The following is a 26,561-nucleotide window of genomic DNA, read 5'->3' on the forward strand; positions in this document are numbered from 1 at the left end:
TCTATTGAATGAAGTGCAGGAAATTTGAACGTTCGAACTAAGGGTTGCGGAAATAGCGATTTCTGCCGAAAATGAACGAGGCGGTTTCGGGTGAGCTATCGATTCCTCCCGAAGATTTACGGAAATAACCGAGGTCGTGAAAGTGACGTATGTACGTCAGTAGTGTGGGCCGACCCGCGTACTGTCGGTACAGGGAAGAAATTTGTCTGATTCTGTTTCTTACTAAAGGATCGCTAACGTCGCGACATGCAATCATGAATTTCTTTTAGTAAAATTGTAAAAGAGGTCTCATAACCAAAGAAAGTAGCTCACTGTTGTATGTTTGTGTAACTGGCGTGAGAAAAAATCTTGCTCTTATACGTGTGCGTTAGGGTCTCGATCAATCTTCAAGTTCATGAACTCGTAGTATTCAGTTAATTGGGTTTGTTCGTGATTGAATCTACGCTAAATTTATAGCGTTTCGACAATTCTTCTTTTGTGAGGTACATACCGAGTCACTTTCGCTAAGTTCGGTCACCATGACCTAACCTTGAAATCACAAATTTCTTTCATCGATTTCTACAATAATTTTTATAAAAGTTATATATTTCTTTAATTACAGATTCGATTCGGTGGTCACCTACGGGTGAACAGAGATGGCCACCCCTCAAACTCCGGGTAAGTCAATTGTTTCTTTGTTTCCAAGCCTAGTGACAGGCATGCTCCTATTTAGTTGTCATGTTGACAGTAACTGAATTAAGGAGAGAACTGAAATTTCTGATTTTGTAGATGTTATTGATTGAATATTAGACCATTTCACAAATACTTTTACTTTCATTCAAAAGAAGTCGCTTATTTGAATATTATAAGATAAAAAAGGAGATGGCAATTCTTTCAGGTATGGATCCTTGGGTAATCCAACCCAGAGAACGTGCAAGATATAGAGAGCAGTTTGATTCTTTAAAACCAATCAATGGAGTTGTTACTGGAGAGCAAGCAAAAGAATTTTTACTTAAATCACAGCTTCCACCTGTTATCCTTGGACAAATATGGTATTAACATTTTATCATTATATCACTCTGGTGTTTAATATTTTTAGAAATTATCATACATATCATAAAAACATGATTATATAGGGCTTTATCAGATACAGATGCAGATGGAAAAATGGACATAAATGAATTTAGTATTGCATGTAAATTAATTAATTTAAAATTACGTGGTTTTGAAATTCCTAAAGCCTTGCCTTCAGCTTTAATACAGAGTTTGAAGTCACTTTCTGCTAGTAAGTATGATAAAGGTAGTAAATAATCAAGATTACTTCAATCATGAGTCCTGAACTCTAATATTTGATAATATTTAGGTGATAGTAATGTTACGAACTTAACAAACGGAGCCGCTAATATTCTACCACAGAATAATGTTGCTTCATTAGTAAATTTATCTGCTCCACCGCAAGTTCCAGTACAGCCTTTAATTAGTGGGATGCCTATGACTGGATCTGTTCCACGTCCGCTTATAGGACCACCACCTGTAAATGGACCATTACCAGGACATACTATTAGGCCTGTTTCACCAATGACCTTACCAGGTGATTAGTCTAAAAATTTTATGTTCAAGTATCTAAAGCATATATAAATGAGTACATATGGTGAAAGAAATATAAATTTTCATAGTATTCATCAAAACTCTTACACTACTGCTAAGAATTCTATTTCACAACAAATACAAATCATCTTTCAGTTGAATTTATGATTGATGTATATCATAACAGCAAAATATTCTATTATCAAGAATTAGAGTCTATTTCAATTACTACCATTGTTTACTATAGATATTATAGATCTAAAAAAATAAAAAAAAAAAAACATTTTATCTAACAAACATCATTATGTAGCATTATTATACTTATGCATCATACTACACAGCATCACGACAAAGTAGACAGAATGTGGCTGCCACTACACATGCCACAACTCACACAGCGTCAAAGCCACCTGCTCGACCTGCACCACCCTCTGTGGGTATGTTATAAGAAGTGGATGTTTACATATGAATGATTATGTCTGAATTTTCTTCTATTTCGTACCTTTCTTTCAAGTTTGTAAAAATATTATAATTTTTCTTTAAGGCATATTTTTTCCTTTTTCTTGATATTATCAATAATATAATGTTATGATGTGCTGTTGTATATACATTAATATTTCGAATGCAAAGACTCATTTTTGCATGAAAGAACTCACTATATTCTAAATAATTATTTATATTTTATTAGATCTAACTTATAAAAATATTATATGTCATTGGTATCATTTTAAAAACATAAAATGTAATTAACTTTGTAATATAAATAATACATATTATTTAATATTGATATATATAATAATGTGTACAATATCATTATCAAAATGGTATTACATTGTATTTTACACAATTACATATCACTAAAAGACAACACAAACACTTATCTTCAAAAGATATACTTTTATGCTTCATGTCTATGTCTATGTTTTTATTTCATTATAAAAACACACAATACAGTATGTATATTATATGTGACACTATATGTATAATCAATGTTGCAATGGCTTTGTTCACTGATTACGCATATAGATATTCTACTCTATTATTTTTTCCTCTCTATATATATCTTTTATATATATATAACTGCCCACTTATGCAACTCTGTATACAATAATATAATATTTGTGCTGCAAAAAAAAAAGGAATCGTGCCTTCTACAAGTACTACCACTACCACTACCACCACTCCTAGTGGTGGTCCTTCTCAAAGACCTACACCACCCTCAAATATTGGTATGTTTCAAAGTGCAAAGGAGATTTGAGAAGTAGTTTATCCATTTATTTAAAAGATAAAATTGCATGTAAATCTAGATAGTTTCCCATATCTTTAGAATTAAATTTTAATATAAAGAAATGATTCCTTTTTGCATTATATGTTATTGCAATAAACACCTTACTTTAATAAAAGATCATCCAATAGCATCAAATACATACATTTTAGTATAAAATGCACATAATTATAAATTAATTTTGCCTTTATTACTAATCTTTCCAGTTGTTGCAGCTGTAATTTATATTATTTTATTTTTCAATTACTTTGCTATTGCTTTGCTTTGCTGTTATATTATGTTTTTATTTTATACATCTTATTTAAAGTGATTCTTTAATGAGATTGTTTTTAAAAATATAATTATGTATTTTAGGGGCAAATTTTTCACCTGCTACTAGTGGTCCACCACCAAAGCCAGCACCGCCTTCATTTCCTAATAGCCCTGTCGCTACTGGGATTTCACCAATCAAAGTTCCACCTGTTTCTGCCACGGCTATTGTTCCTCCTGTTCAATCTGTACAACCAATGACTACATCTACCATGGGTAAAACCATATGTTCCTCCTTCCACACTCTGTTTCTTCATTATTTCTTTAATATTTATTTAGATTTTTAGTTTCCGGTGATATATTTGAATCACAAAATTTATTGATTTGTGAATGATGTTTTATTCCTTTTTTTACAGATTTACTTGATCTTGAGTTTTCAGGTATACTTTATTAAATTCTGTAGAAAGACATAGTTGTTATTTTTACTTAATTTAACTAATAAATAATGTAACTTAAATATTCTTTTATGGTATTCTTAAATTTTGATTTTCCTATACCTTAAACTAAGACTCTAATATAAGAAATACTGCACTACTCTAGATAATAAACTATGATAATTAGTAATTTAACATTATTAACTAAATCATTCATTGAATAGTATTTTTAATATCACTCAGAAGTAGATAATATTTAATAAACATGTTTTTTTGCAAACAGGGATGTCTGCAGCAGCACCAATTGCACCTTTAAATACAACTCCAACACCAATGGCTGCTTTTGGTATGGCACAAGCAATGCCTATGCAACCATTATCTTGTACTAGTATGATTGCAGGTGGTTCTACTATGGTACCATCTATTGCACCAATGTCCACTGGTATATAAAATTTAAGTTTTGTAATCATAAAGTATCTTGTTTTATCATTACATGATATGATTCATTATTTGCTACATTTTCTTTCAGGAACTGGTGTAGTATCGACTCCTCCAGTTGTGGGTTTACCTCTAGTATCAGCAACCACAGCAAGTACGTTAGTGAATGGTGTAATTGCTCAAACACCAGTATCCACAAGTACACCATTAAGCACAACTGCACGTCCACCAAGTATAGATAGGGTGGGTTCGGTTGATTCACAACATAGTCAGCATTCAGTAGGTTCTCCACAATCTGTGGAATGGGCTGTACCTCATCAAACAAAATTGAAATATACTCAATTATTTAATACCTGGGACAGGGCGCGATCTGGATTTCTATCTGGCCCTCAGGCCAGAAATATTATGGTGCAGTCACAATTACCTCAACAAGTGTTGGCACAGATATGGTATAATAATATAACAGCAAATATTAAATAATAACAATCGAAAGGATAATTCTTAACATTTCTATAGAATATAAATGTGTTACTAGGGCGTTAGCGGACATGGATTCGGATGGTCGTTTGAGTTGTGACGAATTTGTATTAGCAATGCATTTATGTGATATAGCTAAGCTTGGTGAAAAGATACCTACCACGTTACCAATTGAACTTATACCACCTGCATTCAGACGTCAACGACAAAGTAGCTTAACACTTTCACAAACTGGAACGGAAAATGTAGATCCATCGGCTGGTATGCCGCAAGTAAGTTCACTTTTTTTGTATATCTATGTTTAAATAATTTCATAATAATAATATGTATTATATATTACAATTATTTTTCTTACAGACCTCTTTTGAAGACAAACGTAAAGAAAACTTTGAGAAAGGACAAGCGGAGCTAGAACGTAGACGCAAGGCTTTATTAGAAATTCAACGTAAAGAACAAGAGGAACGTGAACGAAAAGAAAGGGAAGAAGCTGAGAAACAAGAGAAAATTAGGTAAACAAATGTTTCCTGAAGATTGGATAGGTGAACGTTTGTATTAAAATGTTTTATATTGACTGAGAACAAATATTATACAGATTAGAACAAGAAAGACGAAGACAAGCAGAGATTGAGAAACAAATGCAAAGGCAAAAAGAGATTGAACAGGAAAAGGAAGAACAACGAAAACGAGCTCAAGAACAAAGAGAAGCAGCAAGAAAGTAAATGAAATTTTATATGAATATTTGTCCCTATAAAGATCTTAAAAATTTCCAATAATGCAAATTTATTCTTTTAACAGAGAGATGGAAAGACAACGACAATTAGAATGGGAAAAACAGAAATCACAAGAGCTTCAAACTCAGAGGCAAAAAGAACAAGATGTCTTACTAAAATTGAAAGCAAGAAATCAAACATTAACTATCGAATTAGGAACACTTGTAAGTATTGAAGACATTATTAATAAACTAATTAATATCTATATAATATTTTGGTTACAACGTAGAACGATAAAGTGAAAGAACTATCACAAAAAATCTGTGACACTCGAGTTGGTGTATCTGGAGTAAAAACGACGATTGATGGAATGCGGTCGACACGTGATGCACAGTTACAAGAGATGGCTGCCTTAAAGAATAAACTTAGAGAACAAAACCAAAGATTACTAGCCTTGAGTCAAGAGAAAGCTCGAATCGAAGCAAAGAATAAGCTAAATACAGCTATGGAATCGGCGGGCCAAGAAGCAATCAAAATGGCATTTGATAATAAACAAATTACCCTGAAACAAATGAAGGATAAAATTGCTGATTTACAACAGCAGGTATACTTAAGTATATCAAAATACAGTGTAATATATAATATGTCAAAAGTGCTGTAATTTTGTAATATGAAATTAATATTAATAGATTGATGCTAAAATGGCTGACATAGAAAATAATAATGGCCAGCTTCAAGATATTAAAACGCAACTGGAAACTTTAATGGCTGACTGTAAGAACCTTTACTTAACTTTCGAAGATAAAAAATTAAAAGTTTTAGAACTCAGAGCAAGTGGTGGTACTGGAGCTGGTACCGATTATACAACATCTGCATGGGGTGATAGTGGTTGGAATGATACTTCAGCGGCAGTTAACGATTCTGCATGGCCTGTTAATGATACCACCACAACTAATGCAGTGGGAGAAACTACTCCAGGGGTTATGAAATATAGAGCTTTATACGAATTTGTAGCTAGAAATCAAGACGAAATATCGTTTCAACCTGGTGATATTATCTTGGTATTATTATAAAACTATATTCGTATATTAGAACAATACGAAGAACATAGAATATAAAAATTAAATTATTCTTCTAACAGGTACCGCCTGTTCAAAACGCAGAACCAGGATGGATGGCTGGCGAAATTCGTGGTCATACTGGTTGGTTCCCGGAATCTTATGTAGAACCAATAGATGTTGGCAGTGCAAATGATAATGCTTTCATACAACAAGACAGTGTGGAGAAGAGAACGTTAGAGTTAGTTAATTAAACTGAAATTATAGTTAATCGTTAAAAAGATATATAATTTACTATTATGTTTATTTAATATAGAGGGATTGCTGAAGTTCCTGAGAATGTATCTGATGCCGGATCACTAGGCGATGAGCCTCCTCCTGTTGAACCTATCATACCTACTCTTGGATTAGGTGTAGTTTGTGATATACAAGTAACCACTTTGTATCACTATCGTCCTACGATAGAGCAACATCTTCTCTTTGAAAAAGGAGATATTATTAAAGTAGATGAACAGCAGGTTAGTATAAAGATATATTCACAGCGTATATATACATTTACATTAATGCATTTTTTAATACTTTAGGGTGATTGGTGGTATGGTACATCTGGTAATGGAGCTAAGGGTTGGTTCCCTAAATCGTATGTCAAGGAAATTTCTGCTAATCAAACTGCAATAGTTGAAGGACTCAATGAATACTACGTAGCCTTATATCCATATGATTCCGCCGAGGTTGGAGACTTAACATTCAACCAAGGAGAAGTTATATTAGTCACTAAAAAGGAAGGTGATTGGTGGACAGGCACTACAGGAGATAGGAATGGAATTTTTCCTGCCAATTATGTAGAAAAATGCGATGCTCCAGATCAGGTAAAATGGCAGTTTTCCTTCCATTTTATTGAATGAAGTTTGAGTAACTAATTTCAACTTTTGCTATACAATGTAATGATATGCATAAGAAATAAAATAAGATTTTAGAATTTTAACATATATAACATTGATCAGGGTGCCTCAATAACTACTAACGTATCTGAAACAACCGCGATTACTGAAACAACTGAAGACACAACCACAAGTAATCATGAAACAGCTACTTCAATTGCTCAGGCAACATTGGTTCGTAATATTTTGATTTTAATGCTTCTACTTCCTAACTATGTTGAGAATATATTTCCTCTGTATTGTAAAAAGCTATTGTGTATTTAAAAGCTTTATAGATTTAATTTTGTACGCATTAATAATTAGCCTGTAAGGTATAAAGATAGACGCACATATATCCCATGTTTAGCAAGCAGAGAAAACTGCTGAGCAGCTCGAAGATGAAAGACAAGCCGCGGAAGATAGAGCAGAATTGCCAGATTTTTCCGCAATGGCTGCGCAGCAGGTAATTAATATGTGCTTATGACATATATGTAATTTAAGAATATTTAATATTGGTTATTTAATAAAATTTAATTGTTTTTTTTTATTGCTGATGTCCCGTTATCGCAGTATCATAAGGTACTTTATTTGTTACAAAATGTACCTGCTAAGTACTGTCTTATATTTTGTGCTTAATATCCATATATTATGGCTTCATAAATAATAATATACATTTGTAATATTTATAGCATATATATATGAGTAGAATATATAGTGTATTTTTATAACACAAGGGCTTTGTTAACAGAGAGGAAGAAAACCTGAAATTGTACAAGTTATTGCACCTTATCAAGCCACTAGTTCTGAGCAGTTAGATTTACAAAAGGGGCAATTAATAATGATTCGTAAGAAGACAGATAGTGGCTGGTGGGAAGGAGAATTACAGGTATAATTTATTAGTCCTTCCAAATTAACTATAACAAAATAATGTTTTTTTTATAATTGTATTATATTTCGTGTTCTTGCTATACTGTTTAGGCACGTGGTAAAAAAAGACAAATTGGTTGGTTCCCAGCTTCTTATGTTAAACCTTTAACCAGTAGTAGCAATCGAAGTACACCTGTTTCTCATGGATATCAAGACTCTCCTACAGATCCAAATGTTGGTGAGTAGTTTTTAACTTTGTGTAATGTCATTTTATATGCACTAAATATGAGGAACATATCAGTAACATGTTTTACCAATATAGAACGCGTTATGGCATTGTACCCGTATCAGGCTCAAAATGAGGATGAATTAAGTTTCGAGAAAGGCGATGTTATAACCGTACTTGCAAAGGATGAAGCAGCATGGTGGAAAGGCGAATTAAATGGAATGTCTGGCGTTTTCCCTAGTAATTATGTATCTCCTATGTGTAAGTATTCCTTTTTATTTCAAAGTTTTACATGCTTTTATAGAATTTGAAATACAATTTATTTCCATCATAAGTGTTTAATAAGGAGCAGTTTTGAAACAGTTTTGTAACTTACTAGTGCAATACAATTTGAAATAATATGAAACAAATATAATTGCTATACCATATTTGCAATTTATAATACACGGATAGACGGACGACCGTCAGGTTTCAAATTTTATCTATCATTATAAGATATAAATCGATGTTATGACAGTATCAGTCTTCAAAATTTTAATAACGCAATTTATAAATTAATGCGACGGTCGTTTAGTAGGACCACATAAAATAGTAATTCCCTGAATACTATTTCATCTACTTATACATAATGTATATTTTCATATTGCATAATTCTATATTTATAAAAATATAAAAATCTGCTTTTAAATACGTTATTATTTACATATTATAGTCATTTATATATATAATATTTATCTAATAACTCACAGAATTAATTTGAAATTAACTATAGATTACAGGCATAAATAAGATAGTTATTGAATATTTTGACAAGTTCTTTGATAAGTTAGATATATAAATATTACTTATTGATTTTCATTGTTTATAGTCTATGAGAACTACATTTTAATTTATGATAAAAAATTATACGGAAACAGTGTTTCTTTCACTATTATACACTACGGATGTTATGTGTGCTTCCTCCTCTGATATGGCTGCGTTCATATTCCGCACTTTGGCTTGGAAAGCGGTATATCAAAGATAGCGGTACTTTACAATAATCGTTATTTTATTTCTGGTCTATTTATAACGGGTAGTTTTTTGCGGAATCAGTTATCAAAGAAGCGTACTTTCTCTATTATACAGCCTGCCTGTCTGCCTGCATGCCTGCCTGTCCGTCCGTCTGTCCGTTTGAGGTAGCTGCTTCGTCTCAATAAAATATTTATAGGATTTTATATACATGTATACAATTAAAGGAAAATTATATAATATTATCTAATATTTAGTACAAAATTTTAAATTTATCCCTATTTTAGAAATATCATATCATTAAGTGTAATCAAAGAGATAAGAAAAACATTTTATTTAGCATATAGTATATCAAATTATAAACATTATCATTATAATATAAATAATCATTATAATCATATTTTTTATTTTACTTATTTTTATTATTTATTATTATTTTATTCATCTATATAACCTTTGATAATTTGCTTTATTACTTTAAGCTATTGCTTCATAAAGTATTTGAGTGGAATTATAATATCAATAGTAGTATTATAAAGCGAAATAGCTACTTCAAAGAATTTGAATATCTGTCATTAATACTTGGAAACAATCCTTTTTACTAATTATTATCTTTCGCCTCTGCTTAACATGCAGCATAAAGGATAGCAGAGCAGCACCGCAGCATTGCAGGCTAAAATAAAAGCGTCTCGAGTGCAATAAGAATGATAGCAGTCTCTACACTGAACGCGACATGTTACAACCAACAAGTCTCATCGGTGGAGACAATGAGCATAGAAATGAAAGCAAAAGAAGGGAAAGACAGACTCAGGGCTGGTTCTTCGTTTTTATATTACTCCGAATTATTGCGAGTCTTTTTCTTCTGGTTCAGGGTCCTACTTGATCCTTTATTTTCATTATCGTTCAAATTGTTACCATATGTTTTAATGACCATTATCCTTTAAACTATTGAATCTCTATGTATGGTTTACAAACGCAATTACCATTGCGCAGTATTTATATATATAATATATATATATATATATAAATATACTCATAAAGGAGAGCGCTAAATATTGAGTAACTAGTTAATATCGTGTTATTACAACCACCTGACATGTGCACCAAATCCTACCTCAACCCTCTACTTTAATTTAGAACAGAGCTTAAAAATTGAATATGATTTCTTTAACCATTTGGAATAAAATCCATTATCTCTAATAATCTATCTAATATCTCAAATAAAAATTGAAAGCAACATATATTTATTTAAGAAATTTAAATTTTAGAGAACATTAGATGTACTTTCTGTTTATACTAGCACTTTTGGCCCAAAAGAAAATTTTTTAAAATCCACAAAAAAGCGGTTGTATTCAAAGATATAGCTATAGTAGAACAGAAGAATTTTCTGCTAGAAGCAAAGACAATAAACATCGAAGTATTAATCTGTAAAACATTCATACTACTCTATATATTTAACATTTGAACAGCTTTATGTGTAAATAAAAATATAGAAACATTATTAAATAATTAAAGGGCTTAAAGTGTTAGATCAATAAAAATTACGTGTACAAGTGCTATTAGTAGTATTAGAACTTTATAATTAATGTCCCTGAGAGTGAAGTTTTTTAAAATGTTTAACTGCTACCTGTCTCTGTTCCCTTCTCTTCTATTAGCATTAGTACGTTATTTGGTGTGCAATACAGATGGTTTGTACAGTTATATTGCGCCGAGGCCTAGAGCAACAATATGGGCAACAGAATATTATTTTTCTGCTTGTCTTCAATGTAAAGGGAGAAGGAGTTGTTAAATCATAGTGTTGAATATTTCATTTAACCTTTTCTTTGCCACGGGTGAAGAGTTTGTTACAATGTATAGGAGATATTTACATAGCCTTGAAATTTTTGAACAATTACACAGTCTATAACTTCCGTTTAAATTCAAAATTTTATATGTAAGTATAGGAATCAGAAAGAGATGTAGTAATACTGTGCATAATGTTTACAAAGAGAATTAAAATATTGCTCTCTTTTGAATTCAATAAGTTTTAACCAAATCCGTTGTTCCTATTTATTTATTCTATATATGTATAGTTATTATTTGTTTTCTGCTTTGAATTTTGTCTGATAACATAATGGAAGATGATGTGCTCCTTCTTCACAGCCTTTTATTATAGAGCCTAAATCATCATTAAAATATCATTAATAATAATCATAAAGTTAGGTAGATATTATCTCCAGTGGTGAGAATGATTTGTTAAGTAATGTTATATTATCGTAAACCAGTTTTTCCATCAATTTACCCCTGAGTATAATAGTTTAGATTATTTAAGGATAGGGTACCTAAATGTTATTTCACAAATGTACTATTATTTACTTATTCTTTATTTATATTTATTGCTTATAAGTTTACGAATCTCTGTGCTGAGATACTTAAATATCGCTTTATTATTTTGAAATAATTTACTATTTTTACTCCTAATTACTTCTAATTTTGTAGTGTTTAAAATTTTATACAAATTTTGCGAAGTAATACAAAATAATTAGTAGAAGAAATCATTGAATGTATTGTATTACATTTAATATTCATTCCATTGAAATATTCAGGAATTTGATGGAATAACTAGTTTCGAATTACCGCAAAAGCGCACAGTAGATCAGCATATTTATACACTAATTAATCCTTTTACACGTTCTATATAACTCTTTGCAAAAAAGAGTGTATAAATATGCCTGATCATGGAACTAAACATTGTGTGCTTAATATTAAATATTCTAGATGCGCTCATAATCTTGTAATCTTTATCTAAAACATGTTGACAATGTGTAAAGCAAGTTATGCAACTGGTTATTCTTAGATGAGAAAAATACTTGTGTAGTGCTATATCCTTAAGGTTGTTACTATTTGCAAAATATCCATATTGTTTGTTGTATCGTCGAATCTCATTATGAATCTCAAATTGTGTGTGGTATACTTTTGAGTGAAAGACACTGTATGAGTGTGAACAAGTTTAAATCGTTCTGTATCTACAGGTTTTTGTTCACACTTCATGTGGATATATTTGAAATTTCTCATATGCATATACACGCCGTTCTTATACATATGTACACATATCCATACATAATATACAGACGTATTCACAAAACTGCTGATTGAAATAAAGTATCTGTCTGTTGTAAAGTATTGTTGAGTACAACAATTCTCCATTACTCAGTGAAACCCGGCGACTAACTTAAATACTTAGAATATTTTCTTATGATTTTTAAGTTTCATTTCTCAAACATTTAATTCTTACAAAATTGTATGTAATAATTTTACTAAAAACTTCATTTATTATTTGGAGCAAGTCACCTAAAATTAGCTAAAGTACATAAAAAAAGAAAAAAATGAGAAGAGACTGAAAAAATCTGCATACATTTTATGTGTAGCTAATGAGATGACAACTAACTTACTAATGGCTGGATTGGATTCCATGGAAAGAAAACGACAAGAATACATAAAAGAACTTATCACAACTGAACAAGCATATATAGAAGACATGAGACTTGTTCACGAGGTATATAACAATTTTTATATAAAATAATTTCCTATGTGTTATATTTAAATTTATTTAAAAATAAAAATTCTTTTACAGGTTTTCGAGAAACCTCTAATTGAAAGTTTAGTTTTAACCATGGATGAAGTAGATAAAATATTTGTTAATTGGAGAGATATTATTGCGTGTAACGATAATTTCTTAAGGTAGCGTTTTATATAAATATAATTCAAAAAACATTTACAATACCGGTTAATTATTTAATAAATATTTTTCAGAACATTACGGATACGACGAGATAATAGCGAAGGAGCGATTGTAAGAATGATTGGAGACATTCTATGTGAAAATGTAAATTTCTTTTACTGTTTGTAATTAATTTTATATCGTAGTTTAATACTTGTATATTTTAGATACCTAGAATGTCAGCATATATAAGATTCTGCAGTTGTCAAATATCCGCTGCTGTCTATCTTCAGAGATTGACTGAAACTATGCCAGAATTTGTCAAAGTTGCTCAAATTTGTCAGCAAGATCCACGTACAAAAGGAATGCCTTTGAGCTCTTTCCTTATAAAACCAATGCAAAGGATAACAAAGTATCCTCTTATTATTGGCAAAGTATCTATCATCTTTCTATTCTTGATTTCAGAAAAGTATAAACATCTTTACATCAATTTACCATTATTATTTTAGATTTTAGAGCACACACCAGTTGACCATCCTGATAGGCAATATCTCCAAGAAGCATTGGCTAAAGCAGAAGAATTTTGTACTCAGGTAAAATTTTTTAAATATCAACTGTTCAGTTAAAAAAAGGATTATTATCGTTTTAATATCAATTTGATTTATTTTACTGTAGGTAAATGAAGGAGTTAGAGAGAAAGAAAATAGTGATAGATTAGAATGGTTGCAAACACATGTGGCATGTGATGGTCTTGAAGAACAACTTATCTTTAATTCTTTAACCAATTCTTTAGGTCCACGAAAACTTCTTCATTTTGGTATACTTCATAAGGTAGGTCAAATCTAAGAGACCACATTTCTTTCATGTAATAACAACTTTATAATGCATTAATGCCTCTTAGGCAAAAAGTGGAAAAGAACTTGTTGGATTTCTCACAAACGACTTTTTACTATTTGCTCAACCAGTACTCAGCAGAAAGTCTTTATCCAGTGGACAACAGTTTTCATTTGAGAGAAACGAACATCAAAAATTCAAGATGTATAGAAAGGTATCTTACAGTAAACTACTGTAATAGCAGTATAACGGTACTAATGGAAATATTTATTTATTGCAGCCAATATTTTTAAACGAATTATCTTTTCTGGGTGATTCAGAGATGAATGGTAATATTAATTTAGGTTCCTGTGAAGGTTCAGAAAATTCAACCAAAATATTGAGACTAAAAGACCAAAAAAAGCCAATAATATTATTAGCACCGTCTCCAAGCGAATGTTCACTATGGATCAGAAGAATTACAGAAGCAAGAAAGAAATTTATGGAGAACGAAAAAACACGTTTGCAAAGACAAAGATCAAGTAAGTCATACTTTCGTTATATCTAACTACATATTATTGTTAAGTTATAGTATACTCCGTGTTTATTTTTGTATCGTTATTGTAATAGTAACTTTCATAAGTATAATACAACGTATAAGAAATACTTACAATAAGTTTAACGTATAATAACGCGTAATATGTGTGAGTAAACAGAGCAGGCGCAATTTGGAGCGTGTGGCAGAATTCTTGTTACAGTGCTTGAAGGTTTCAATTTAAAGACAATACCTGGTAAGCTAAACTTGTGTGTGCTTAAGTTGTTTGCCTTTTCGTGCATGTGCTTTGTGCTTGCTTATGATTGCTTGGTTGTTATTTTTTATTTTTCTGTAAAAGCGTACGATGAAAGGAAGCGTAATAAGCTTCACTACGAAATAAAACCATCGAGAGTCATTCATATTGGAATTACACTCTCTAACTATACAATGCGATTTTACTAACAAAGATCTGGCATGATTGTAGTTCGCAGAAGACCACCCCAGGGTAGACTTCGATTAGTAGTTGTGGAAGCTGAAGATTTAATTATGTTGAAAAAAGGTAAAATTTTCTGCTTGCATGAAAGTTCTACCTTGAGACTTGGTACATGGACAGACTTATAGATAAACACAAATAAAATGAAAATTACAAAGAATTGAAAATCCTACATCCTATGTTTTAGCTAAACTTTTTTAAATTTTTCTTTTCTATCTCTATTGCTTTTTCATTTCTTAACTATATTACGCATGTATGGGAAACCTTTTTGCAATAGTAGATGATGTTAGTATCTAGCTATCTAGTAACATTAAACTTAATAATATTATTATCTTACATCTTAACAGCGAAAACTATGCAACTGCAATTTACACTTGCAATTTATGCTTTATTAATAGTATGAGCACTATAATCTATTCTATATAAAATTAAATTTTTTAATGTTATAACAATTATAATAAGATATCGAACTTTATAGGAAAGTGCAATACATTTTGTAAAGTGAGTATGGGCTCACAAGAAGAGAGAACGGGTGTCATATCAGGAACTGATTGTCCTTTATGGGATACATCAATGCAGTTTCAAGTAAAGGATTTACTTGAGGATACTTTATGTATCACGGTCTTCGATAAAGGCTATTATAGTCCAGATGGTAAAATTAATTCTATACTTCTCATATAAACATAACTAAAAGAATTTCAGAGTAACAAAATATTTTAAATATTATCACAGAATTCCTCGGCCGAGCAGAAATAAGAGTTGCTGACATAATGAGAGATAGTAGAGATTCGTGTGGGCCAATACAGAAACGTATTCAGTTACACGAAGTCGAAAAAGGCGTCGTTGTGTTGAAGTTGGATTTACGACTCTTTGGTAATCGATAAAAGGATTACATTACTCATATTTAGAAGTAAATGACTATGACATAAACTAAAAATTATTACTGCTGACTAGATTTTCCATATCATTAATTATAAGAAAACAAATTCTTGTCTTAATCTAATTGATAATTGTAGTTTGACAATTATAAGTGATCAATAAGGGCACAAAACAATTAATATTTTATTGTATATTTATTTTATTGTATTTTAAGAAAGTTTATGATATATGCATTGTTTGCAATGCATCCTTTTTATCATATGGAATTTATATTCTGATATTAGTTTATAAGAAAGCGAGTACTTATATTACTTTCCATGTTGTATAAAGTTCATCCATTCATGTCAATTCTGTCTTCCTTAGAAATTAATAATTTATATTCGTTTGAAGCGCTACAGTATTATTGTTATTGTAAAATTGATAGTATATAGCCAGAGAGCATTTGTTTTTTGTATTAAACATATTGTACAAAGTATGAAGCATTTAGGAGGGCATTAATATAAATAAACGGAGTATACAATAAATAATTTAGGAATAATTTATTATATTAATTGCTTAATATATAATTGCGATCATCAATGAGAAAGTAGAAAATAAGTAATGTAGTATACATTCTTCAGATTGACTCGTTAGATAGATTCAGACTGACTATGATAATGTATGAAGTAGATGTACAAAATATGGTGGTTTCTACAATTTAACACAATAGAATTTTATAAAATTACTGTATAGTCTATAAATAAAATAGATAAATTAATATAAATATAGTAATTTCTTAATAAAATAAATATTGTAGATGATTCCTTGTAGTCATTGTAATCAAGAGGATTACATGCAAAGCGGTGCAAATACATTTAATAAAATTTTGTTCTTTGCTACAAGATGATTTCTAACATGTTGCATTACATGAAGTAGTTAAGATTGTTACTAAACTGTTAGTATTTAACTCGGACTGTATCGCTTGCACCCCATTGCATCCAACCCTTCTCATCGAATTCAATGATCCAAAATTATCAAAGATCATGTGAATATTCAGACTTGTATAGTTTAACTCCCCATGAAGACAATGAATTGTCCCAATCACCAGTGCACATAGTTTCGAGATCTTTAGTTCCCTTTTCAAAGCAAGTGTTCCAATCAGCATTACTTCAATAACCCAACTAAGATTGGTCCAAATCTTTCATTTTGGAGAAAGACAGCAATGCTAAGAGGAGCGTAATAGTAATTAACGAAATACTCGAAACGAAGCCTATTTTCGTTCAATTAATATTTCTACATGATAAACATATGCTTTCATCAAACTGTCGAATTGGCAGACTCTTGAAAATGCGTGCTCACTTCTGTTTCCAACTCGCTGGATTCTTTACGCTCTGACCGGTCTTCGTTCTGCGTAGGAAATTCGTAAATCGGTTTGAATCCACCGAAGAGCTGTGGTTTGAAGTTCTCAGCATCGAATTCAGTTTTTTCTGTCTGAGACTCTTCTGCGTTCGAAGTGCTCTCGGAAGAATCGTCATCCGATTTTCTACTAATGGTAGGTTCAACCACGACAACGCTCCAGCCGTTCTTTGAAGGTGTTTCTGCACTGATACTTGCTACAAACGGCGCCATGAAGTTCTGTGGAGACGGCGCAGAACTGGAGGAACTAGAGGGTTGCTGTGAAGGCAACAGAATGGGCTTCTGATCACTATTTTCAGTTTTAGATTTATCCTCATCACGCATATCTATGTCTAAACGATGAGAAACTTGAGCTGTTGGAGTATAAACATAAGCAATTGGCGTAGAAGATGGCAAGGCTGGCAAACGATGAAGAGTAGCTGAGATAACCTCATTCTTCCTTGCTGGGAAAGGTACGAAATCTTGTAAGTATGGTATAACGTTCACGCTGGAATCTTTTTCGTCCTTCTCTTCTGTATTTTCTTGCATAGAATCTTCTTCTTGTCGCTGATCACTGGGCACCAATAATGGCGTTTCTCTCATTCCATTGACAAGAATGGAAGGGTCAGGACGTTCCAGGGGATACGGAAAGTCTGAAGCAAGTGGCCGTCCATTAAAGACGTTATGAGCAGAAGGTCTTGGCTCTTCATCCATTTCTTGATCCTCGTTATCTTGAAGCAATGTCTCTGGAGGAAGGGGTCTATGTGGTCCTCTGGTTCCAACAACTACGCTCTCATCTTTTTCTCTAGAATCGTCAGGATGAATATTCACAGCAGTATTCACAGGATAGACTACGTAAACTGGTGGCTCAGCTATTGGTTCATGGCTGTCGAACTTTCTCCTATCTGCATTCTGCTCAGTTACTATTCTATCCGACTCGTCATTTGTATTTTCATCCATAGAGGACAAATTTGGTTCTGTAATATCCTCCGCGAATTCGCCATGTTGTTGGATCATCTGAAGAGTAGCTACGTGTGGCGGATCAGCAGTTCTTCGTTTAGGAAATAAGGGAGGTCTTGGCGGCACCTGAGGCGGCTCCTCTGAGTAACGTTCTGCCCGTTCTTCCTCTTCCAACCGCAATTTCTGATTGGGCGCACGGTGCGCCAGTTTAACATCGTCCTCCCCTCTGGAGGTGGCTGGTATCGATGGAAGGCGAAACCTCTTAACCGTGGACTCCACGTCTCGAGGAGGCACTATGTTCTCAGCCTTCGCGGAAACTGCGCCGGCAAGCCTAACGGCATGAATTGGAGGAGGAGGAGGGTTTAATCTCTGAAGATAAGATGGAGGTGGAGGTGGTAGAGGTCTTCTGGTTGGAGGGTGAGACTGAACAGGCTGTCTCACTCTGGTGGGATAGCCTTGACCAGCTGGAATCGTTCCAATCGCCTCTGATCCACGGTGTCCATGAGACGTTTTAGCATTTGGACGGAATTGTGGTAGAATGTTTGGCAAAGTAGAATCGGGAGGATAAGGACGTCTTCTTATTCCCATAGGTTCTGAAGGAGGAGGAGGTGGTGGAAGGGGAGGAGACGGCGGTTGTTTCCCACGAGGTGGCAAAGGCAATCTTTGAGGTCTTGGATGATCCGGTCTTATCGTACCTCCGTGATGATAATGATAATAGAACTGTGGTGGGGACTTTGGTCGTTCAGCCGGCGGAGTCAAGTTCTCCGAAAGTTGTGGCAGATGATCTTCATTTAAAACTGGAGGATCTACCCTTACAGGTTTCAACGTTGTGGAAGAAGGTGTTATTTCATGCACAGTGCCATCAGCTTCGTTTATAACAACGATGTGTTCCTCAACTGGTTGTTTAGGTTCATCTTTAGGAAACACCACGTAGTTAACGTCCTTATCATCCTTTTTATCTTCTGGCTGTTCCATAAGCACTGTGCCTTTTACGAATGAATTCTGTGTTCTAGAAGGTTCTATCTCGTTTGCCAGCTTCTGAGTTCCACTAGGATTAGGTTGTCTCCATGTTTGAGCAGCATAAGTAGGATTATTCTCCAGTACGGATACTGAAGGCAGGCCGATTGTTCCTCGGTAATCTGATTGTGGATCGTAATTGCTTTTGTCTGGTGAAACACCATACAAAGGTCTGAAAGAAGCATCGATTCCAGTAGAACCGCCATAAGGATTCTCTCCAATTGCAGTGCCTAGTGAATAATATCCACCTTCGACGTTTTGTCTGTTTCCAAGGACAAAGGATACTGTATCCTGATCAGGTGGTATCACTATATTGCTAGTGCTCTCTACCAGAATTCCTCCACCTAATCCAGTTGGTCTCTGATTAATAACTGCGTTTGGACGATATCCCTGGTTCGTGATAATATTATCCGCAATACCATGTTTTCGATTATCTTTTTCAAACGCTGATTGCACTCTGTGTTCGTTGTCCAAGGGCATAGACGTTACTAGACGCGAAGGAAGAGGTTGGAACGGTAGCGAGTTACTGTGGAAGATACTTTCTTGAGACACTGGTGAAGAATATATTGCAGACGATGATGTAACTGGCGTACTTGTTATCGTAGTGGTTACGGGAGTGGTCTCTGGAGTTCCAACAGTTGTGGTTATATTATGAACAGTCGACGTTGTGCTAGGCACTGTACTAGCTTTTACAATTTCATTGGTCGTCTCTTTCATCGAGACATAATCCTTCGCATCCTCTCCATCTCCAATTTCATAATCTTCGTAACTATCTATATACTCTTCGTGGTTTATAGGAGGCATCGTCTGAGGATCTCGATTGTGTTGCAATATATTATTTGGTCCTTGATGACCATTACTGTACACAGAGGATTGAAGCTTCTCTATTGGAAGAATATCGTCGTAATCGTCTAGATGATCAGTAAATCGTTTGGGAGTGGAGACAGGGGGCTTCCAGGTTGTTACAACAGGTGCTTTCGTCGAAGTGGAAACAGTAGTAGATGTTGGAGGACTAGATGTCGTAGTAGAAGTAGTAGTACTAGTCGTCGTCATCGTCGTCGTCGTCGTCGTCGAAGTTGTCGTGGGTCTAGAAGTCGTAGAAGTGGTGGTAGTTCTAGATGTAGTGGACGGGGTTGGTTTAGGAGTCGTTCTCATTGTTGTAGTCGAACTTGTCTTAGGCATATACGGTTTTCTGGTAGGATAATACATTACAGTTTCTCCATGATAAGGCTTGTGATTATAAGTACTGTAACTATTTGATCCACTCTGAACTTTTGTATTCGCATAGGAACTTGATATCAATGGATATTTGTCCTTGCCATACTTGTCGGAAGAATAATGAACAGGAAGATTAAGAAAATCATGAAAATTAGGTGAATAAGGATTAATCTCATTTGGACTAACATCATCCGTCTCTTTGTTGTTTTCCATCTTCTTTTTCGTTAAATAAGATTCGTTCTCCCTCGCTAAGTCCTTGTTGTTCACCTTTTCATCTTCGTTTACGTTTTCTTGATAACGAGTGCTGAAGTTGAGGGCTTTGACTGGCGGCGCCTTCTCGAAGTCAATTTTACCGGTGATAGGATCCTTCTCGAGCGAAAACGGTCTGCCACCGTTGAAGGCGAAAGGATACGGAAGATGATAACGCGGCGCTTCTTCGTCGTCCGACGTCGACAGCGCAGCGGTGCTCTCCTCTGCATCGAGATCCAGGTCAAGGTCATCCAGCTGCGCCGTCCTTGCCAAACTTGGAGAAGATTCCATCTCCTCCAGTAAGGACTTTGGCGGACTGTTGTCCATATGACCTCCCATCAAATACTCCGACAAGGTGCCCGTCACGCAGGCCAATGTGACCATTAGTATCCATGGACCGAATCGCATTGTTCTTCGCATACCTGAAAGCGTGTCACATTGGTAATAAAATAAAGGATTTTAGTTCTATGTGAAAATATTTTTTTATACATTTTTATTAACTTTAATTATAGAATACGCGCGATAGGTAAAAGTTGGTCATGGCTTGCTTTTCTTATTTATATTTAGTGTTTACATGTAGTATTTATTAATATAATGCATGTATTTATATATTATGGCTCTACGATTCTTATTTATAGCTGTCTTATGGCTATTATTAATGAAAATATTATTATACTAGTAGAAAGTTAGAGTATCAAATTAGACTTTATATTCTATACATAGTATTTGTAATGATCCAATTACGTAAATTGAAATTCTACATCTTCTTATACAAATTAGAGAAATGAATGTTGTAAGCGTTTAAAAACATGCTCGGTTTCTGTTTTTCTAGTACATTTCATTATTATACATATTTATGAAACTTCAAATTATCCACGATATTTGCTAGTTTTCTGAACTGTCAGTATGACGGATGGTAAAGTAAAAGGCCGGAAAACAGTTCCGTCCCTTGTGTCCTACATTTAATATATCTGAACACGGTAGTGAAACGTGCATGCGGGATACACGTACAGTTCATGATACGCCCACCGGATTTGTCGCGTCATACCATCACCGAAATTACTGTAAACGCGTCACCGATGTCTGCATCACCTTTGTCAAATAAGAACAATGCGAACAAATGCAAATTAATTAATTAACCGTTCAGTTGCATATACCTACATCTACAATCTTCGACTTAGAATTATTTCTTTTTCATTAGGTAACAATAAATTTTAATCCATTTAAAATCATTTTCACAATTGCCAGAAAGAAATTCAACTTTTCTTCTTGCATCTAAATGACGTATTCTTAATTAAATAATTCAATAATTCACTTCAGAGCGATTGATAATAATTTGTAATTTACAGTAATTGTCAGGGAAGGGTCCACGGGTCAGACCCGGAAATTTAGGACGACACTGCCAGGAATTATTTGCAAAATGAAAATCAAAGTCGTTCATCGTCGACAATACATTGAGCTTCTGGCCAGTAATTAACGGATCCTCTGACCGTGGAGAAAATCATCAGCACAATAGAATGATAAACAGGAACAGGTTGCTACATCTTTCATCAAGCGGAATCGCGTTCCTACGCGTAACGGGTTCTCTCGTCCTCTCTCTCTTTTCCTCTTTCTCGCGCTCTTCCCGTAGCATTCCAGCAGCTTTTGTCGAGGTTGTGCCACAATCTCGATTGCTGTATTTGGCATTAGCATTTTGTTACTCGCACTTTCGAGCAAGCTTTCGTTGTCACAGACGAAACGGAACTGGTGCCTCGAGGAACATCCGCCGACCCATCAGGGACATCTTTTTTGGAGAACATTTGTGATTGAATATTTTTACTTTATCATCTGTTCTTGTATTTTTTACTTAATTATTTTTTTATTGGTAGATTTATTAAACGATTACTGATGAAAATTATGGCACTTCTTTGCAATTAAATAACATATCTTCTTTTCTCTACTTCAGTGACAATCTTCTATAGTAAACTTATATTTGTAAGGAAATACTGACAGTGATTAAAAATCACTTTTTATCATTTCTTAGACACTCCATATATTATTTTCATCAAATTGACTCAAACGTACTTCTATTTTTGTACCATCCCTGTTATAAATCTTCTCATGAACCACAAATTGATTAATCATAAAAAATTATGAATCTCCATTATAAAATTCCATTTTCTAAAGAATAAACTATAATTAAAACTTACAAACCCTTTAAGAAGCATCAGCATCAAAGGGATTAAATAATATTCTTTTATAATTAGAATTACTTTGTGATGTTAACAAAGTAGAGCAGGAAGAGTCGGAAGTAAATGAACCGTCATCTTTATTAATGCGTGGGTGGATAAAAGCATGGAACTCAAATAGGTTTAACAATCTGTTCAGGGTTTTAGATGGTCCTCAGTTTGCAGTATAGACGGCACATCTGCTATTTTTGGGGAAATTGGAATTTTCCACACTACATATTATAAGGTTTACAACTCGGACCGCGTCGGGAGGTTAATTGGCATCCTAAGCACTCGACGAGTCTTCTCAACAGTAAAAAATGTGGCATAAACCTCGCCATCCGATAAAACTCGACAATAGACAAAGGACGATGGCATCAATTGGACGTTACGCTATGCATCCTCAACCATGTATGCTGATACATGGATGTCCATGACAGTTCAGCAGTTACAGGATTGGACAGAAACAGATTTCCACATCATAGGAAACGTTGACTAAAACACATCCTCTAGACTGACAGAATATAAGCACCAGGCGCTTTAAGAGACAACAGATTCATCACGCATTCGCCTAAGTTTAAACTTCGTTATTTACAGTTCATGCTCTTTCGTTCATACTAAAAAGTTCAAATAAACCTACTAAACATAAGCTTAATAGACATCTTTAATCTACCTTCATCTTGAGCGTTAATATCATTCAAGGTTCGCGACCTCGACCGAACAGTTGCAACCTGATTGATCGCCACCTAGTTGATAGATCGCAACGCAACCTGAGACCATCGTCCAAGGTCCCTCGGTGGTCATAATATTCGTCTTTAGCGTGTTCGTGACCGTGACCGCCTCCTAACTCGGTGACTGGTACACGAAACAGAAACGTGTGTACTGTTCATCGGGATGACCCACTTTAACTGGCTTGTTTTTGGGGTTTCAGTCCTGAGAGTTGTTTCGGCCACATCAGGTTCGTGAATCATCAGCTTTTTCATGACCAACGACACCGGAGGGAACCGTAATAATATTCATCGTTGCCATTCCTCCTCGACCTCTTTCTCCGTTAACGTACTTCTATCAATGGTTCATTGTGATCTCGATGAATGTGATTATTGACTTCGTTCAAGGGTCTCTGATCAATTATTTCAGTAAACAATTTTTTGTTGACCTTTTTTCTGTTCGCGGTATATTGTACTATTGTACGCGTATTTGTATCAGCGGACTGCTGATATTTATGCAAATTCATATATATATATAAAATTGTAAAGATGAAATTTAAATGTTTTACTTATTAAATCTTGTAGTAAGTAATATACTTTGGGTATTCTATATATTATTGTATATTATATTATTCTATACACTCTCATAAATACATAAAAACCCACAATCTATTCTTATCTTAACAACTAGGACTTTTATCATAGTTGTATCATTATTTTTTTATTTAAGAATTTCTCCTTAAATTTAGCTTGCTTTCTAGATGCTTTATATGAACTTCTATTATTTCACCTATTTATATGGACTCCTTAATTTTTATATATTTCTTGTAATCATCTTCTTTTATTTTATGTGAATATTATTATTGTTATCATAAGTTTTCGATTGAAAAAATGATAAGATCTTTGATAAAAAGTTTCTTCTCAACTTTTCTGTTTCATCTCGTATGATCTTGTTTGACACGGCTGTTCAGACCATAACGGAGTCTTCAACAATGCAGGAGTTTCTTTATTACCTTTACTGTTTTTCTCTTCTTATCATTAATGAATCTTTCATTTTTTTCTTTTATTAATTTAATCTTCATTCAATTTAATTTTACTTAATTATACCTTGATCATCGATTGAATTATACGTATGGAAGATAACATTATAAATAGATCATCGTGTAGTCGAGGTTTCCTTCGTTTTTAAATGAATCGTTTGCAAACTCAATGACAGTAACCGGTTTCAAACTCAATTTTTAACGCGTTTCAACGTGGTTCTTATCACGTGCATTTATGCTCCTCCATGGAACGTTTAATACAGCATAAGCTCGGCCTAATTATAACGGTATCATGATTACAGAATATATATATATATATATATTCTAATTGTACGCTGGATACGTGAAATTTGTAACGAAATATTATAATACTCTGTTTTCATCTACTTAATTTAATAACTTAATTTAATTGTCTTTTTAATTTAATGAATAATCTGTAGAAAAACTTGTAGTTTCATTAAGCAAAATTAAATATTATTGTTTAACAATAATTGTATTATTACAATTTTTCATTACTTGATTAAACAATTTGTCTGTTACAATAAGCATTAATTAAATAAACATATTTTAAAAAAGAAACTAGTTTTAAAATAAAAATATAACAAAGGTAAAACAATAAAAAAATATTCAACACAAAAAGAATTCTTTTTCTTGTTAAGCATAATTTCTGTTAATGAATTTTTGTAGTTAAAAGGAAAGCAATATATTATAGAAAAAAATACCTGGATGCAATGATGAGATGAATGCGGATGCACCCCAGTGGTCTCAGAACGACCTTCAGTGTTTTTAAGCACTTAAAACTCCATGTACTTCAATTCTAATTATCGTTGAACCTGTCACTCTCGGTCTTTTGGTCACAAGAAAAGCAATCGTAAAACGCGGACACGACGAAGGTGAATAGAACGTGCGACGAAACCATGAAAGCTTGCAGCCCTGGTAGAGGGTCACACGTCGACTGAGGTACCTCGGCAACCAGGTGATAGCAGGAAGACGGCTGAGGTGGTGGCGGTAAGGCGAAGAGGTGGAACTTCAGAGGAACGTGGACAAAATGTTGTACAAGAGCAAGACGAAAGTCCAGAGAAGGAAAAAAATAATCCCGGAAGATTCTCCTGTCGGAATGAAAGTATCACCAAATATAAAGATCACTGAATTGAAGTGATTTTGATTTTCAGAAATATTTGTCATAAACCTTTGATATTTTATTAGATTACCTTTTTTTTAAATTCTGATGTATGATTCTTGTGTTTTTGTTGTTGTTTTCGTATTTGTTTATAAACTTCATGAAATTCTAATAATATTCCAATAATAATAATTCCTGAGTTGCTACTAAAATTAATTTTTTAAAGATGCACTATGATTTATTTTATATAAAATTATAATTCATTTTCTTAAAAATAATTTTATGTAGTTTATCACACCTTAATAACATATAGGTCAAAGATGTGCCAATGTTGATGCTACATACGGAACAAAAAATCCGATTCTTGTTTTCATCAAAAAATGTAACACGCTCGGTAGAACAGGGACAAACTTTCTAAGGTTTTCTCAGTGTGTATCGATTGTAGAAAGATTCCTCAGTACGTGGTAGGTGTCGATAAAATGAGGAAGGAAGAGAAGAGGTGAGATGCTCCACCGTGTGTGTACGGCTATCGGGTGGTGGAGGTAAGAAAGAGAAGGAGTTGAATCTGACTAATGGACGGCACAGAGTCGACGGAACGGTACGTGGAACAGTTAGACGACGACCCACATTACTGGGAGTTGCTCAGGGCCGGCCAACGTGCCAGTTTCTTCGACCTTACCCTCCGTTAATACAAGCTAGATCTTCTAGGATCATATCAAAATCGTTTAATCATGAATTTAAATCCTTCCTCTACTTCCTTCTTCTCTAAAATGCCTATCGTTTATTGTAATTATCTTTCTACATCTTCCTTCACCCTCCTTTTTCAACTTAGGAACTTTCTTGCTTTTTACACCATTCGCCATTTGATCGCTAAAATTATTGATCTGCATTCTTCTTTTGAATTTTGGTAATTCATGTTGATTATTGAAATTGGAATTCGTATTTTTGGAGGAGTTACGGAAATATTTTGGAAGAGCGAAAAAACTGTAACATGGAAAGTTTGAAGCATTA

General features: G+C 33.5%; 2 protein-coding genes and 1 long non-coding RNA gene across 21 annotated transcripts; 2 read left to right on the plus strand and 1 right to left on the minus strand.

Moving 5' to 3' along the window:
• The first annotated feature begins 144 nt into the window (after positions 1–144).
• Positions 145–16,185, plus strand: LOC126920819 (intersectin-1). Of its 15 annotated transcripts, XM_050731562.1 has the most exons (38): positions 145–482; positions 602–657; positions 878–1,031; positions 1,116–1,264; positions 1,343–1,570; positions 1,908–2,003; positions 2,706–2,795; positions 3,206–3,376; positions 3,517–3,540; positions 3,818–3,976; positions 4,064–4,421; positions 4,508–4,721; positions 4,807–4,958; positions 5,042–5,164; positions 5,245–5,383; positions 5,449–5,763; positions 5,849–6,220; positions 6,301–6,458; positions 6,534–6,735; positions 6,802–7,086; positions 7,222–7,332; positions 7,505–7,600; positions 7,708–7,716; positions 7,886–8,023; positions 8,116–8,242; positions 8,327–8,491; positions 12,646–12,773; positions 12,852–12,958; positions 13,031–13,103; positions 13,166–13,372; positions 13,448–13,531; positions 13,614–13,769; positions 13,840–13,986; positions 14,053–14,293; positions 14,468–14,542; positions 14,771–14,845; positions 15,258–15,431; positions 15,512–16,185. In XM_050731562.1, exons 2-38 carry the CDS (start codon positions 636–638, stop codon positions 15,661–15,663), a joined length of 5,676 nt encoding a protein of 1,891 aa, XP_050587519.1. In that variant the 5' UTR covers positions 145–482; positions 602–635; the 3' UTR covers positions 15,664–16,185. The 15 variants fall into 15 exon arrangements, 14 of the variants coding, with proteins under 14 accessions (XP_050587519.1, XP_050587518.1, XP_050587524.1 ...); XM_050731561.1 differs by lacking the exon at positions 7,708–7,716 and having other exon boundaries at positions 7,505–7,611; positions 7,888–8,023; XM_050731567.1 differs by lacking the exon at positions 14,771–14,845.
• Positions 16,183–26,533, minus strand: LOC126920825 (uncharacterized). 5 transcript variants are annotated; one of them, XM_050731599.1, is made up of 4 exons: positions 25,849–26,533; positions 25,642–25,756; positions 25,153–25,539; positions 16,183–20,898 (listed from the first exon to the last, which is right to left on the minus strand). In XM_050731599.1, the coding sequence occupies exon 4, from the start codon at positions 20,894–20,896 to the stop codon at positions 16,955–16,957; it is 3,942 nt and encodes a 1,313-aa protein (XP_050587556.1). In that variant the 5' UTR covers positions 20,897–20,898; positions 25,153–25,539; positions 25,642–25,756; positions 25,849–26,533; the 3' UTR covers positions 16,183–16,954. The 5 variants fall into 5 exon arrangements, with proteins under 5 accessions (XP_050587556.1, XP_050587558.1, XP_050587557.1 ...); XM_050731601.1 differs by lacking the exon at positions 25,642–25,756 and having other exon boundaries at positions 25,896–26,533; XM_050731600.1 differs by lacking the exon at positions 25,642–25,756.
• Positions 20,779–24,002, plus strand: LOC126920883 (uncharacterized). Its single transcript, XR_007712133.1, has 2 exons — positions 20,779–20,917; positions 23,615–24,002. It is a non-coding gene; the product is annotated as an uncharacterized LOC126920883 (long non-coding RNA).
• Positions 26,534–26,561: the final 28 nt, after the last annotated feature.

This window comes from Bombus affinis, chromosome 10, assembly GCF_024516045.1.
Source record: "Bombus affinis isolate iyBomAffi1 chromosome 10, iyBomAffi1.2, whole genome shotgun sequence".
Classification (NCBI taxonomy): Eukaryota; Metazoa; Arthropoda; class Insecta; order Hymenoptera; family Apidae; genus Bombus; species Bombus affinis.